The 17,113-nt window shown below is 32.4% G+C and overlaps 2 protein-coding genes across 3 annotated transcripts; one reads left to right on the top strand and one right to left on the bottom strand.

Moving 5' to 3' along the window:
• Positions 1-2,918: 2,918 nt before the first annotated feature.
• Positions 2,919-6,319, bottom strand: LOC114414546. Its single transcript, XM_028378840.1, has 2 exons — positions 5,398-6,319; positions 2,919-3,791 (listed from the first exon to the last, which is right to left on the bottom strand). The coding sequence occupies exons 1-2, from the start codon at positions 5,902-5,904 to the stop codon at positions 3,018-3,020; spliced, it is 1,281 nt and encodes a 426-aa protein (XP_028234641.1). The 5' UTR covers positions 5,905-6,319; the 3' UTR covers positions 2,919-3,017.
• A 3,375-nt stretch (positions 6,320-9,694) lies between these two features.
• LOC114414545 (WD repeat-containing protein DWA2-like) lies at positions 9,695-14,754 on the top strand. Of its 2 annotated transcripts, XM_028378839.1 has the most exons (13): positions 9,695-9,895; positions 9,976-10,059; positions 10,128-10,260; positions 10,411-10,522; positions 10,895-10,994; positions 11,785-11,912; positions 12,282-12,351; positions 12,699-12,787; positions 13,091-13,136; positions 13,506-13,576; positions 13,657-13,730; positions 13,916-13,974; positions 14,427-14,754. In XM_028378839.1, exons 1-13 carry the CDS (start codon positions 9,710-9,712, stop codon positions 14,466-14,468), a joined length of 1,194 nt encoding a protein of 397 aa, XP_028234640.1. In that variant the 5' UTR covers positions 9,695-9,709; the 3' UTR covers positions 14,469-14,754. The 2 variants fall into 2 exon arrangements, with proteins under 2 accessions (XP_028234640.1, XP_028234639.1); XM_028378838.1 differs by having other exon boundaries at positions 13,506-13,730.
• The last annotated feature ends 2,359 nt before the right edge of the window (positions 14,755-17,113 follow it).

Genomic DNA, 17,113 nt, shown 5'->3' with positions numbered 1-17,113 from the left:
AACATACAAGGTGAAATAAAGATGTACATAATGAGGAGAGGGGTGGGATCACTCAGCCTCAAATGGAAAAAGAGGGTGAAAATGAAAAGCAAAAACTGGGGGAAGGACCCCAAATCTCAAGAATGGAGCCGGTAACACATGGTGCCTATGGTGGTGGAATGTACGGTACGGAGAAAGGGCAACCGGAGAAGCCAACAAAGCCACCGGCAAGTGAGAGCCAGAGTGCTGATGGCCCCGTTGATAAGGACGCTATCAAGCCCAAACACAATCCTCCCCCTTCAACCGGAGACAGAGATTTAGATATCACTGGCCAGTCTTATATCCAGTAACAAAATATAATAATCCCTTATCATGGTGTTGCTTCATCTTTTATGTTTTTTTTCTTCCTATATATGGTTAGTGACTTAATGCTACATCTCCCTGACCACCTTTTATGTTGCTTTTCTTTTAGGCAGCCAACACTTTTATCCTTACTAATTGATGCTACAATTTGCTACATAGTCTTTTAAAAAATAAGTGGGAATAATTTGTTAATGCATACCTTCCCAAAATAAGTAGATATTATAATACTGAATGACCGTATTAAAAAAATGGAAAAATCATACAGATATTTCACCATCATAAATGTTATGATCATTTCAACCGTACTAAAATTAAAATAAATGCAAATACACAAGTGAACGGAATGATTTGTGTTAATAAAACAATCTTAAAATTAACTTAAAAACGTATCGAAATAAGTCATTTCGCAAGTCAATTTTTTTGTTTCTTAGTGTGCGTAACATGATCATGACGAAGAAAGAAACAGCTAAGCAAACAAAAGAGAACCAGCACCACAAGTCCATTACACTTATATGCCACCCAAAGAAATTTCAATATTGTAAATGTCGCTATTTCAGCTTGATTACTTCTCTTAAAAATATGATTGAATTATAACAACTAGCAAATATGACGTGTATTTTACTGAATTATAAGTTTTAAGTTTTAAAATATACAAGAGAGACTAATCCTAATTCTTAAATTAAAATATAAACAAAAATCAAATTTCTAAAATATTTGAATTGTTACATCCTAAAATATTTTGAAAATGATTTTTAAGATCACCGCCGGTAATACGGTGGTTAAATGTCAAGACTCAGGAGTATTTAAATCATTTCTAAAAAGGCAGGGGGTTTACCTTTAATAGTGAAAGGGAGGTGTGAATAGTAATTTCCTTGCGGCATCCATTGCACCAGATTAGGCCTAGGTGGGCCCGTTACAATGGACGCATGCCTATGGCCAGTTCTTCTTTCGTCCACAGACTCCTAATTTCCAATTTTCCATACACTGAACTATAAAAAATGTTTCTTAAATTCTCTCTTCGTTTAACAGGCTAAAAAATTGTTGAGGCAATTCCCTTTACGTTTTGCAAAAAATAAAACGCAAGGGCAACACCGTTTCAGTAACTTGATCCTCCAATCTTCAACAATTTGCTTCGTGGTTCATTTCATGCCACCAGCACAATTCCTCTAACAAGAGTTGGACTTGAATTTGGTTGGAAACTGAGGCAGCAAAGCGACTTCCAACAGTGTTTTCTGTTAGTACAGAATAAACTCATTCAAGAAATATTCCAAGATCAACCGAATCGTCTAATTGCAGAAACAAATTGAAACCAACTAGTAGTGCAAGAGAAAAAAAATATTGATAGAACTGATGCCGCTGCTTGTCTGCTTCCTCTTCTTTTCTTTTAGTTGCCGTTTGTTTGGAAGTAATGTACTAATTTCACGTTAGCGGTGGCCATAGCAAAATGACTGGGATTTGGGGTTTGAATTCATGGGTCTTGCTGGTACACGTGGTGTGGGGCATGCAGTGTGTTGTATTAATTGACGTTGATGATGATGGTGGAATCACATGAACAAACTTGAGAAGAGAACCAAGAGGGTACGGTGGTTGTGTTGTGTTGTGTCTGTCTCCTTTTGTACGTCAAAGTTGGGTGATGATTTTTACGGTGATCTCCAGAACGAGAGAGACGTGCCTGGTCCACTGTTTTTCAGTACTGAGAGCTTTGCTACTCTAATAAATAATATATATGGCCCATGCTAGTTACCCAAGAAGAGAAGAGAATAAAACACAAGGCCTCAATAAAAGAGTACAACTGCTTTTCATTCTCATATATAGGAGCTTCTTCCACGCCCTCTCTTCTCCCCTTTTGTTTTGTCTTCTTCCTTTTTTTTCTTTTTCTTTTTTGCTTTCTTATTCTATTATTATTTGATGATGATACCATAAAATGAATAAATGACGGATGGATAAATAAGTAATTAGATGAATAAAAGAGTACAAATTATACTGTTCAGCATTGTTGTTTGTTACGAACGAAATACATGAACTGAGTACGTGGGCCAATGCCCTTAATTTTTAAAATGAGTTTTGATTAAAAATAGTTTTTTTTATGGTCTAAGTCTGATAATAAGTAATTAGAAAATATATTATTCATAATTATTTTTCAATTATCATGCATAACCAACTCTCAGATAACTCCCAAATCCCAATTTTAATCACTCATCAAAACTGTCGAATAAACTATATTTTTCAAAGTGTGGGAAAACTGTCCTAATGATCTGAAACAATCTCTGTTTTCTGATGCTTTAGGAGTTTCTGTCCGTTCGTTTCTAGTTTTCTCTTTCTCATGTTTTCCTGTTTCGGCTTGTATTAAAAAAAAAAACTACGTTTATATAGAGATTATAGATAGATATAAATAATAAATTATAGATACATTATAATTAAGTAATATTAATTTTATTATTGTTTATTAAAGTCTAAAAACATATTTCTCTCTCTTTTTACTTTAACACGATGTACTTATTTTATTAGAGTGCCATATTCACACCCACTTATATATAGTTATATATTTAAATTTGAAAAATAAATATTCCAACGAGTGAAAAAAGAATTGATATTTCTCCTATTTCCGCCAAAGAAAAGTAGAAAATCCAGTAGTGACTTTACTAAACTGTGTGACAGAAAGAAAGAAACGGTGTTCAGGGTGGATTCAAACCCAATGCACAAATCTCATCCACCAGAGGCGCACTCCAATGCGCACTCCGTTTCCTCAATTGAACAAAATCCTTAACGCACTCCTCCATTTTCATAGACTGAATTCGCTTCCTAGCCGCCGCAAATTTCTTCCCAGCAAGCCGGTCAAAATTCTTCTCCCAACCACTCTCCCACGCATCGTGAGCGTCGCAAAGCTGAAGCGCACCGTTCTCCCAATGGGTCCAACTCCACACCTTCTCAACCGAATCCATCACAGTTTCCGCGCACAAACCCTCACACACCTCCCTGCATGGCCTGCACTTGGCCCCACTCAGTGGGCCCGGGCTCGACAGCGCCGCCACCGGCACCCCGAACCGCCCCGGTGGAAAATCGTACCTGCGGTCCGAAACGACGCAAAACGGGAGTCGTTTTGCCACGTGGCTCACGTTCAGCGTCGTGAGTTGGGCCTTAAACGCTGCCTCTGAGTTGAGGTTGTTGAAGCCAGCGGAATCGAGGTTTGGAACTAAAGAGAGACGCGACAGTGCCACCGTCGAGGTTCTGAGGTCGCCGATTCCTAAGCGGTCGTTGAGTCCACCGTAGGAGGAGCCCGCTGGGACCAGGTACTTTCCCGGAACGAAGTTTTCGGAACCCAACGGTGCGTTCCAGTACCCGTCAACACGTGTTCGGATTATCCAATCGTACGTGAAGTTTTTCTTCTGTTGGTGTGATTTTATCATCGTTAGGCATCCCTCCACTAGGTTAAAGTACTGAAGAAGCCCCTGCGTAATAACGTAAATTAAATTCAGTCATATATCAATACCAAAAATAAATAAATAAATAAAAACAGTCATAATTAGCATTTAGTTTCTACGTTGGCGTCATACTACTACTTGATACTTCAATTCTAAGCAAGCTTGGTTGTTCAGTTTAGCTTTACTGATTTAGCAATTAAAGTTCATAAATCATTGAGGGTAAGAAAGGAATGGTGACCCGAAAATAGGAACTTGCCCTCACACACTACCCCTGTCAACCCTACCAAACTGAAAACTGCCTCCTAACTCTCCAAAGTTTCTAATTTTATCCAACTCGATCCTAAATAAGTAAATATTAAACAATTAAATAAATAAAGATTTAACAGATCCACAAGACTGTAGACATATTTAATAAAAAGTAAAACAGGCTAGGAATTAATTTAGCTATAAGTAAAGATGGTTGTGTTTTAGAATTGCAGCAAATTCAAGTACAAAGTGGTTGACTGATAGCCAGTGAAAAAAAGAGGAAATGTTTCCATTATTCATTTGAGTAATGAAACAAATTTAAAATTAATATTGTATGTTATACTTATCTTAAAATATATATTATTATATTAAATTGATATTTTTTTATCATCCCAATTTTATGTTCCTGACCTGGATATTACATAAAAACGAAAAAATATATTCCAGTATGTGGAAAATAGATTATTATATATCAGCTGTTTTTTTATGAGATATATCAAGCTTTTAAAAATAAAAATTCAAACAGATTTTATCAAATTTAATTTAATATAAATAGAAAACATTAACTTTTCAAATATTTTTTTCAGTTTCAATTTATTTCTCCTTTAGTATCATATTTTATATTATTATTAATTATATTATAATATAAGAATGATGTGTATAAATTCTTAAAAAAAGAACGTTACTACCTAATTAAATTAACTTTTAACATACATATAAAGTTATACAAATTAAGTATCCGTTTTATAGATAAGTATACTTTAAAGATAAACATATGCATAAATACACGACCTAACGTGAACGTACGTGTTACGTGCCTACGATAATAACCTCCTATATATTTAATACAGTTAAAACATTCTGTCCCAGTCATAAATGACTGGGTTCCCTCAACAGTTTTTGCTTTAACCAACCTACATGGGTTAGGAAGATGAAATGTAGTGCAAGTAAAGATATTTGATAATATATTTTACTTTTCTTTTAAGATAGCATCCTAATAAATAAATAAATATAAATAGACTTCTGGTTTCTGGAAGGCGAGGTGAAAAAGAAATGAATTCGATACTGATATGAAAATATCCGCCAAGGTACAAAAAATGTGACCCAGAGCAACTTGCACAAATTATTCCATAAAACCAATATCAACCAAACAATATGTGGAGATTCCTAAAAAGTGTACTCAAGACACTAGCTACTTAAAAAATAAAAACTAAAACAATTACAAAAAATGCAACACTAATAATATAATCTCATTCACTGTAATCAGCAATAATACGTTTAACAACATGATTCTGATGATGTGGTATTTTTAGGAATCAAAATCCAAAAAGGGGAAAAAGTAGTAATAATAATGAAAGAAAGAAAGAGAAAATAGCAGTGAAATGACCTGGATTCCGTTGGGCGAGTTATGCGCGGTGAGGACTCGAACATACGACTCGTTTTCCGGCAACGGTTGAGGGTGGAAGATTCGAACGGCGGCGACGTTCGGCGCAAACTTCAGGAGCGAGAACTTGAACGTGTCCTTGTCTAACGGGCTATGAAGAAAAACATCCGAATTGGGGTATTCTTTGAGCACCATTTCGATAATGGAGGGTCCCGTGAGTTCGAACCTTCTGGCACCACCAACCAAACACACCGCAATTTTGGACCGCAACAACTCATCCTTGGAAACAACAGGATCTTCCTCGCTGATAAACTTAAAAGGGAGGTTGAAGAGAAACTGCTGAACAGGGTAAAAGGCTGAAAAACCGTTTGAAGAAGTGGAAGATGAATAATGGAGAGAGAAGAACGTGATGAATAAAACTAGAGGGATGATCAACCCAGTTAAACGCCAATTGAGATCAGAAACACATTTAGTAAAGGGCGTCACAAACTTTCTGGGGCTCTGTAACATCGTCGATCTCTTCCTTCTTTTTTTCCACAAAACCCTGAGGTTTATATTAGTAGCTTGTTCTGCCAAAGGGTAATTTTGTGATCACGTACGATGATGTGCGATACAACTAACGCAGAGAGAGCAATATGATTCAAATTAAATGATGAAAGGAGCATATATGGTTTGGTGAGAATTGGTGTTGGGTTGCATATATTGAAGGTGGCGGGTACCGTACCATATGCATACTAATACCATGCGGCTATTTGGTATCACGAGAAGTTTGGGAGGTACCACCCTACAGAAGGAGAATTTTGAAAAGTCCCCACAGAGTTTTCTAATTCACACATACACCTAATTGTAACGCCATGTTTGATTCAAGAACGTGTATCGTCATCTTCTTCTTCATTTTTTTCTCAACAAACATTTTCTTTTATGTATTTTTCTAATAAAGGGGGTTGATTTCAGTCAATAAATAGATAAAAATAAATAAAGGGGGTTGAATTATTGCATGTGTGGGTTTGATGTGACAAATCCGATCCGGCCAGTTTTGGAAGATTTTAGCTGGTTGTCTAACCCAAAATTAGTTATATCACAAAATCAGGAACAAATTTTCGAACACACATTCTTTAATATATTAAACTTTATTAAAAATTATAAATTCATGTTAAAAGAATACAAGATATAATATGAGAACCAATTTTTTTTTAATCAATTTCAAACAATAAAAAATAACATAATCAAAAGAGTGTGTGACTAGTAACTCATTAATTAAAAAAATGGTCCAGATAAATAATTATTATATTTTCTTATTAAATTAAATTTGCTATATAATTTATTATTATATTATTTATTTATTATTATATAAAGTAGTATACCTTGCTGCAAAAAAAAATCCCCCCAAAACTGAATGGCCATTTTTGTAATTTTAGGTGCACTAAAATAGTCACAAAATAAAATAAAAAGGAAAGTAAAAAAATGCTTTAATTTGACATTTATGAATAATTTGATTTAGTAAATATAAAAAGAAAAACATTAATGATTAATTTAATGTTTATGTTATATTTAAGATTTCAGTTTATATATATATATATATATATATATATATATATATATATATATATATATATATATATATAATTTATTATTATACAAAGTAGTATACATTGCAACAAAAATAGTAAAAAAAAATCAAAATAAAATAAAAAGGAAAGTAATAAATATAAAATTTATTTTAATTTAACATTTATGCTTAATTTGATTTAATAAATATAAAAGTAAAATAATTAATGACTATATTTCCTTAAGATTTCAGTTTATATATATATATATATATATATATATATATATATATATATATATATATATGCTAATTAAAAATACACCTTTATTTCATTCATACATTTATGATTTAATTTAAATTTAAAATAAAGTATATAGTTGCAGTTTCACGAATAAAATTTATTTATGTCATAATTATTGGTATTTTCTATTATATAAAGTGATATACATTGCTGCAAGAATAATCAAGTCAGTTTGGGGTATGTGATTGACAAATTTGATATTTTCAATCAAATCCCGTAAACTTAACCAATTATTATTTTACTTAGGTTAGGTTAGACCGGCAGTAAAGTTAGGTATAGCTACGATGGCCCATACATGGACATATGAGGTAAAAATACGAACTTTTATTATATGTTTAAAATTATTTACAAAACTAAATAATTTTTTTTATATCTTTAACGTAATAAATAGTTAGGCAAAATTTAGGTGTCATCTCTACATTTTAGAATTTGATAATCTCCACGTCTCATTGCAAATAAAAAAAGTCCACATCTTAAAAAGATATTAATTTCTTATCATTAGTTGGATGATCTCCTTAATGTAAAAACCACAAATGTTTTCACTTAAATTAAGGGTGCTCAAATCCAAACAAATTCAAAATAAAAACCAATTTTTTTTAAAAAAAATTAAAATCAAAATTGAGTTTGCTATTTATGTTTCTAAATTCAAATCAACCTACAACACTTATATATTACTTTAATGTTACATTTTTTAAATATTTTTTATATGAATATCAATTGGGTTTCATATTATTTTATTGATGACATTTTCAATATATAGTTGATTTAACCAAAATTGAAATTTTAGCATATTTTTTTTATAGAATGTTTAGCATGTTAATTTTTTATATAGATTATTAATAAGATTTTTTTTAATATAATTTGATTTCAAAAATAAAAAAGTATATAAATTTTTATGGAATAATATTTTAATGAAAATCAATCAAAATCAAATTAAACTAATTATTGTAAATTTTAATTAGTCTAAGAGTAGTAGTAAATTAATTTTCAGTTTGGTGGTTTATAGTTCAATTAATTTTCAGTTATTATTATTATTATTATTAGTTCTCTCTTTTTGTCAGAAATCTTTACTTTTAATTTTCTATTTAACTTCCTCTTTATTTGCTTATAAACAAAATCCTTTGTGATTTTCCTATAATTAACAACACACTTTTATATTTGGGCTGTGTTAAAAAAAAACTAGCCGAAAATCTAATTAAAAATTAATAATTGAAAGCTGAAAAATTAATTTATTAAATTATAAATGTTCAATTAAAATAATGGTTAAAGTAACTAAAAATTGTAAAAAATAAAATAGAAAAGCAATAAAATCGTAAACTATTTAAAAAAGATAATTAATAAATTTGATAAATATATTAAAAATAAAAATAAAAAATATAAAAGATTAAAAACTAACATTTAAAAAAATGCTAAAATCTGTTACTTTTTTAGATATTATAAGTATGATGAGCATACTTGATTGCTTGTTCATTTATCCTTTATTTATTTGAATGAAGAAAAATGTAAACTAAAGAAAAACCATTTTTTTTATATAAAATCAATTGTTCTGTTGTATCTTTTATTTTCCATTCAAACATAAAAAATATCATTATTCTTTTTCATATTTACGGGCTTATCACACGAGGCGTTCGAACGGAAATAAGAGAAGCACCGCATGAAAAAAGTAAAAAAGATTATAAAGATAGGGAAAGATTAAAAGAAAACAGAAGAATTAGATTATACATAATTTAAATTTGTTAAAAATATTTTTTATGGCATAATCCTTTTCAGATATATTTTTTTTCTTTTAAACTCATGAAAAATACTAAAGAATTTTTATTTTTTTTTACTTTTTCAAAATTTTATATAATTAACTTAAGATTTGTATACATATTTCAACAATCAGAACTTCACAAATCACAATTGACAAGTGAATTTTAATCAAGTAATAAAACTTATAAAAGGCCGAATTAGGTTCTGCAGTTATTCAATACCACGTCTACATTCAGAAAGTGGTGCATGAGCGGATGCAAATTTATCCCATAGCCCATTATTTTGGCGCTGGATTAATTTGCCACCATGCAGCGGTTAAGAGGACATGCACCACTTGCTCTAAACGTACAGAATTACCAAAAACATGATCTGATCCATAGAACGTTCCAATGCCGTATTATTTCTTGCAAGTTTTTTAAGGCTGAAGATTGGTGGAAGGAGAAGGTGATTGATACGTAGTGAATGAAACTGAAAAGGACTATTTCTTGATTCCTGAGCATGGATGGGATAAGTCTCACCAAAATTTCTTCTATATACTTTTCCTCTCTTTCTTTGTCAGGTGATTCTTTCGTTCTGTTCTTTTCTTTTCTTTTCTTTTTCCCTTGTATTATGCATAGCGGGCTTCATGGGTTTTTTTAGGAAGAGGCCTAAAATGCTTAATGGGTTTTTTTAATGAATAGTGTTCTGCTCAAAGCCCATTGTAACTACCGCGAATGCCTACACAACTGGTCCAAAAATACGGCTTCAGAAAAAGAAAAAAGAAAAAAACCCAGCGAGCAGCAACTCTACTTTGTATTGAGGTGTCGCACGGCGGGTGTAGTATTAGATTCGGCGTCGAAGAAAAAGAAAGAGCAATGCAAGCTGCGTCTTCAGGCATCGGATACGGTCTAAAATATCAGGTCCAACGCACGAAACCCTCACGAATTTTGTGCATCGATCTAATTAACTATTCCATTTCTTATACTCTTTTATATAATAGGCTAGGTGCATATCGGATGTTAAAGCAGACACAGATCACACTAGCTTCCTCGCTGGCACTCTCAGCCTCAAAGAAGAAAATGAGGTACATACTCGCATATTGTTCTAGTTTGATCCCTGTAGAAATTAATTGAGTGAATCGTTCCATGATAGGTACATCTGATTCGGCTTTCGTCGAGTGGAACTGAACTCTTCTGCGAGGGATTGTTCTCTCACCCCAACGAGATCTGGGACCTTGTCTCTTGTCCCTTTGATCAACGGATCTTTTCAACCGTCTACTCTAACGGTAATTAACCTCTTCTTTTAACTTTTTTGTTTGTGTATTTTCACATTGTAAGTGTTTTCCCGTATGTTGAGATAGCTTGTGCTACATTCTAAGGCTCTTGGTTTGGTTAGGAAGACTTGTGATTACCTTTATGTTCTTATTTATTTATAGGTGAAACGTATGGGGCAGCAATATGGCAGATCCCCGAGCTATATGGCGAGTTAAATTCACCTCAGCTAGAGAGAATTACCTCACTTGACACAGATTCTGGCAAGATTAAATGGTGAGTTTGCAATTCCCGTTTGCTCTTGACTCTAGAACGATGTTTTTAGAGAGTTTGGCTTCCATTATGTGCTATGTCATTTTCCTAGGTTTATATGTGGGGGAGATAGTTAAATGCTGATATTAACTATCAAGCAATGCGTCATTTCTTTAGTTTACTCTACTGGACCACCCTTTTAGCTATCACCCGGAAAATTTGCTTCTATTATTTAGGTTTAATTGCACTTTTAGCTCCTCTATTGTGACCCGATTGCACTTTTAACTAATTGCACTTTTAGCTGCTGTAAAAGTATTAGGGGGGATAAAAAATGTAATTAAGTCTATTCATCAATCTTGAATTTGTATTCCTTACTAAATATTCACCACCAAACAGTATTCTATGGTGGCCATCTGGAAGACATGATAAATTGATCAACATCAATGAGGAAAACCTGTACTTGTGGAATTTAGACGTTTCAAAGAAAATTGCACTGGTATGAATTTTATGGTATGGTACACCTTTTGTGACACAAATACATACATTTTTTTTTCATATGTTCATACAGGAAACACATGTTTGTACAAAATAACATGTTATCATTATTCAAGTTACCATCATTTGTTATAATGAACGAATTAATGAATCCTAAATAGAAAGAGGAAGAAAACGTGTTGGAGAAAGTAAACAATGAAAGATCATTTCGTCCTGTGCAAAAATGAAGCGGATAGTTTTTCTCTTTTATCTAGGCATTTAAAATTCAAAAGTAATTGGAGAAATATTTTACAATATACATTCCTTGAATTGTAATATATGAACAATTATCATGTGATTTTTGTTACTGAATCTTATGAAGTTATTTGAATGAGAGGCATTATAGAAAATGAATGGTTGAAGATGAGTGAAGATATAGGTCAATGGACTTCTTAAAACAAATCTGTGATGAGTAAGTTCATGATAAAAGTGACTCAGTAGTGGGCCATACATATTGTCCATAATGGATTTAATTTTGTTCCCTTAAGGGTATTTGGGTTTGAAAATCTGATATTGATTTTAGTTTCCAATCTCATTGCAAGTCAAACACCACAAAATTTTCTTGGAAGTTGGTGTTAAATAATATTGTATGTAACTGTAGTTCGGAAATTTAGGACTCAAGATTTAGTTGGGACTTAAATAATCATAGACTTGTGTGATTATGGTCACTACTATTTGTAAATGCCTGAAACTTTTGATGATTTTGACTTAGTTCCTCCAACACCTTCCAATAAATTCGAGCAAAAAAACAGGTACAATCGCAAGATTCCGCTGGTATGCTGCACAAGTTATCTGGAGGGGCATGGAACCCACATGATGTGAGTTCTGTTGCTGCAACTTGTGAATCGTATCTCCAATTTTGGGATGTCAGAACAATGAAGTATGTAATGTTCATATAACATCATTAAGTTTTTGACTGGTTTATTTTAGTTGATGACATGATAATATTCCACCACATTGAGCAAAAATGTGATTTTATGGTTGCATTTGTTCATTTTTTTTTTCACAAGGAAAGGAGTTGATTTAATTTTTTTGAACTTTGAATTATGCAGTAATATGATCTTAGGCATCCTGAAAAATTATTCAATATTGTTTAATTTTGGAAGTGAATGTATTTGCAACTAGGATTGGGGAGGGGGGGGGGGGGGGAGGGAGACAAATATACATCCCCCTGAAATCAATTAGTTTTTTGTCTGAATTGGTACCTCTAGGAATTTCATGTCTACTAATAGGATTCTTTGAATCACAGGAAGACTATGTCAATCGAGTGTTCCCATGTATGCAGTGTTGATTACCATCCCCAAAAGCAGCACATGCTTGTAAGAGTTGAAATTTGTGATCCTCATTATAATATGTCTATACTAACTGGTTTCATAATGTGTTTTGTGATAATGTGTTCTTTAACATTTTCTGAAATTCACCAATGCTTTTATATGGATTGCCAGCATTTTTTCTCTCACATTCAATTACAGATTCAAATTAACACATCATAGATAACTATTTTTGTTTTTGTTTTCCAAGTATTAAAATACTTTGATTTGCATTACATGTTTTTTTCTCACGTCTATTACTCAATGAGTTTATAGTAGCAACTGCCTTCTGATATAGTAATATTCTGCCACCTTTTGTTCATGTTGGCAAAATTGAATTGCTATGTTTTGTACAGGTTACTGCAGAACATGAGTCTGGGATACATATTTGGGATCTAAGAAAACCTAAAGTTCCCATCCAAGAGCTTCCAGGACATACTCATTGGTACCTACCATGTATAGTTACAAAGCTGATTTTTGTATTTTAGCTATATTCCCAATCCAAGAATCCTACTATGTTCCAATTTTCAATCATCTCTGTTTTGGAAAAAATGAAAGTAAACTAAAAATGAAAGCAGAGAAGGAAATTACTGCTCTATTTTCAGTGCTTACCATATGTTGTGACAATCATACTTTTAAAGCACAAATAACTTTTCTTTATTCTGTTAAAAAAAATTTCTAAAATGAAAATATACTATTTGATATCATTTGACATCTGATTGGCAGTCTGTATTACTTGTATTGCTAGGACTTGGACTGTCAAGTGTAACCCAGAGTATGATGGAATGATCTTGGTTCTCTCTCGCTCCCTCTCTCTCTCTTTGTCTCTCTTTCACACACACACACACAGAGGGATGTAGATCCTCTGAAGTGAGCTTGTTTCTAAAGCGAAGGGTGTATCGATCCTTGATTTATGTTAAAGTGGATGGTGAGCTTATCCAACTAAAATTTGAAGGTGGATACACCCTTAATTGCTTACTTTACATATAAACTTGCCTTAGAGAAGCTTTTTCCCACACCCACATGTGCACACATACAAATATGCATTTTTAATGACTTCTAAATCTCTTGCTGGTGTCCATTTGTTGGTTAAAGGTGGTCTGCATACTAAATTATCATGTAGGGGATATTTACTTATTTTTCATGGAATGTGGATGTTACAGAGTGCTGGTACGGATTCAACTGTCAACTTGTGGCTTGCCTCAATAAATCATGATGAGTTAACAACTGAAAGGTCATCTTATTATCTTAAGATGTTACTATATTACATTTATTTTAGGACTACTTTTTATTCATCTATGCTTACTTTAGCAGACAAGCCAATTCATCTGCCCGATGGGTTGATCCATTGCTTAATACGTACAGTGATTATGAAGACAGCATTTATGGTAAGAGCTTAAGGTTTTTCAATCCATGATCTTTAGTTGTGTTTAGAATTACATCATGTCAAATTTGATCCACATTCCGAAAAGGCAAATAATTGTAGCTTCTGCTTCTTTTGCCAATTTTTACATGGTTTTAACTTTTAAGCTCACATGTACTTTTCTTCACGAATATTTTATTCATGTTACAGGGCTCACATGGAGTTCTTGTGAACCATGGATCTTTGCATCATTATCCTATGATGGCAGGGTAAGACTACAAGTAAATCTAGGCTAATTCTCAATGGTAGATGATAAATTCTCTTGATGAAAAAAAAATGCGTAAAACATAAAACTCTTCTTTTGGTGTCAAATTTTCTCAGTTTCTTTATCTTACTGTTACACACTCCGTTTTTGTAAATGAACTTTCCTGCTAATAGGGGAGCTAATAGCATGCATGTGGTCATAAGACCATGCAACTTTTTTTTTATGCAATAAGACCATACAACTTGGATAAATAATACTTATATTTATCAACAAAAGTATAATTGCTTGTTTTATTATTTGCCCCGTGATTACGCCTTTGGTTGGGTATAATGACAATCTAAATCTGTGACTTTCTCAAAAGCATAGATAAGAATTCGATAGTTATTTCTTGCAATTTACTTGTCTACGTTTATCAATAATCATCACATTAATTTGACATTTCGTTCTCAAAAACAGGTTGTTGTTGAATCAGTGAAGCCTTTCATCTCCAAAAAATAAAGTTCAGCACCAATTACCATCATTTGTCATCTTGTTTTGTATGTCAGTAATTTTCTGCCTCTCGGGTCTTCAGATAAATAGATGACTGAAAGACCCAAATGTTGCATTGATAGCTTAGAAATCAACATTTTGGCTTTATTTTTTTTATTTTTTATTATCTTTCAACGTTGAATTGTTTTAGGCTGGATTGTGTTTCTAGCTTATTCTTTGATTAGACATCCATGTAATTCATGGAGTCGTTGTATATCTATGGAACTACAAGTTCATTCAAGTTCTTTCTTTATCTCTCGAGTTTGTTCTCTAATGTCTTCTTGGAAAGGTAATAAATCGACTGTAATTGGGAAACAGAACGTTCCTATATGAAATTGGCTGAGTGTCGTTATAGCTAATGGAGAGAAGTTTTAATTTTTCCGACCCTTGCCAATTAATTTATGGTTCTACTATTATTTGAATATAATGTATGCTTCAAAATTAAAGGAGATAATATTTTCTATATATTTATAATGTATAACTAGTTGGTCATTGGTTAATAATGGTGAGGCTGAGCCGCTACACCTTTTGTGTTAGCCAGATTCGTGGACAACGTGACGTTGTAGATGTCCTATTTTTATCAATCGCGCTATGATAAGTTTGTTTGATCGGTGTACAATTTGTTATCGAGACCTACTATCCAAGTGCAAAACTGAGTCACTTAAATGATTACATTGGAAATCATTTGTTGTCCATGACTCCATGTAGTTGGCGTGCGTCTGTGGTGAATAAAGATTTGAGCATTTGGGTGCAACAATGCTTGTTGAAAATACTAGTTTAAAGAGAGCAATCAATCATATCCATAAATAGATGTCACTTCAGGGACATCCTAATCTAATCCTTTAAATTTGGATTTGCACCCTCTTTGTTTTGGATTAGCTAGTCTACGTAAATTGTGGCCCTCAAAAAAGAGGAAGAATATAGGAACGTTGAGTTCCATTGCCATATGCGGCTACGTCCTTTTTGTTCTCGCTCTGAAACGGATCATATAACATTGTTTGGTCTCCTAGTCAAGGAGCAATCAGAGAGATTTCACTTGGTAGGTGATTTGTTTTTGGCTGCCACTTGAAGAGGTTAATGACCATGAATTTTCTTTCAACTTTCTCGTACCACGTCAGCTTGCTCTCAGATTGAGTCAGCTTCTTATCCACCAATTTTGTTCTCATGGTCAACGGGTGCTTTGACATGTCCTCGTGGCGAAATTGAAAGACACGTGCCGAGGCAGCGTTAAACAAGGGGTGGAAGTGAAGGTGCGAGCAATTTTCAGTGACTAGACTTAAGACTTGGGGCTGAGATGTGGATAAGGGGAGACGACTTTTGCTTTCCAACGTGGATTGATTCAAGTCCACTTTATTTACCCTTTCTGTCGTGTCGGTATGTCCCTACGGCCACGTTAGCTGCCCAATATCTTATTTGTGGATTCTCGTCTTTGGAAAGTCTATGAGAATGAGAGGATTCGCTCGCACGAGTGAATTAATTACTTATTATTATTATCTTCCTGATGATGTAATTATACAGAATATTATTAATTTTATTAATAATTATTTTTTGAAAAATTTAATAGATAATTTTTTATAATATTTTAATATTATTCTTTTAACTAGATCGTATATGAAATTTAATAAACCTAATTCAAAAACATTAAACTAAGACAAGTGTAATATGTCATCTTAGACTTATTTTAAGACTTCTTATTCAAATGACTCCTTCCCTTGTTTAATAACAATTATTTTAATTCATAACTCTCTATAAATCACTATTATGAGTATCTTGTAACGATACTTCTTGGACGATTATTATACCCCCATAAAAATTATAGAAGTGTTTATTGTTACTAGTGGGAGAAAGGTTAACTACCAATCAACATGAACTTAGGTGAGTGAGATCATGACTTATCGGACAATGACGATTGATAAGATATACAATTTTTTCAACCTCAAATACATAAACACAAAGAGATTTAAAGTCGCAAGTCGATCGACGTACGATCGATGGAGTACAAATAATAATAATAATAATTAAAATTTTATTTAATAACTATTACTATTATTTTATCATATACTTATTAAGATAATAATAATTTTGATTAAATATAACATCAAAATATCTAAAAATATCAACTCATATGCTCTAAATTCCTAATGAGTAAAATTCCCACTCTCCTCTTTTTCTCAATTGGAGTTTTTTTAGAAGTACATTTCACGCACTTTCTTTACCATCGACAAAAAAATTGACCTATTTTAAGAATGGTGTTGAAATTCACTTCTAAATAAAAGGAAAGAAAAAATATTTAAAATTCTCAATATTAAAAATGAAGATTGAGGGTTTGACTCTTCAAGTTATGTATGTTATTATACTCATGTTCTAATAATTAGAATTTACAATTTGGAGAATGAAACTCATTTATTTTATTTTTGGGATGTAATAAAAAAACACCATCCTTTGTGTTCGGTACAATAGAGAAAAATAATTTTAAGAAGAGTGAAATAATCCTTGCAGATTTGGTAGGAGAGATAAGGGAGAGAGTTTAGTTTGCATGTGATGGGTCTCTCCATAACAACTTTTTTCTCCTAATAATAAATATATCATTTTATCCTTATGAGTTGTTTTGTTTT

The sequence above is a fragment of the Glycine soja genome, chromosome 6 (genome assembly GCF_004193775.1).
Source record: "Glycine soja cultivar W05 chromosome 6, ASM419377v2, whole genome shotgun sequence".
In the NCBI taxonomy this organism is placed as follows: domain Eukaryota; kingdom Viridiplantae; phylum Streptophyta; class Magnoliopsida; order Fabales; family Fabaceae; genus Glycine; species Glycine soja.
This window is presented reverse-complemented; position numbering and strand designations above follow the sequence as displayed.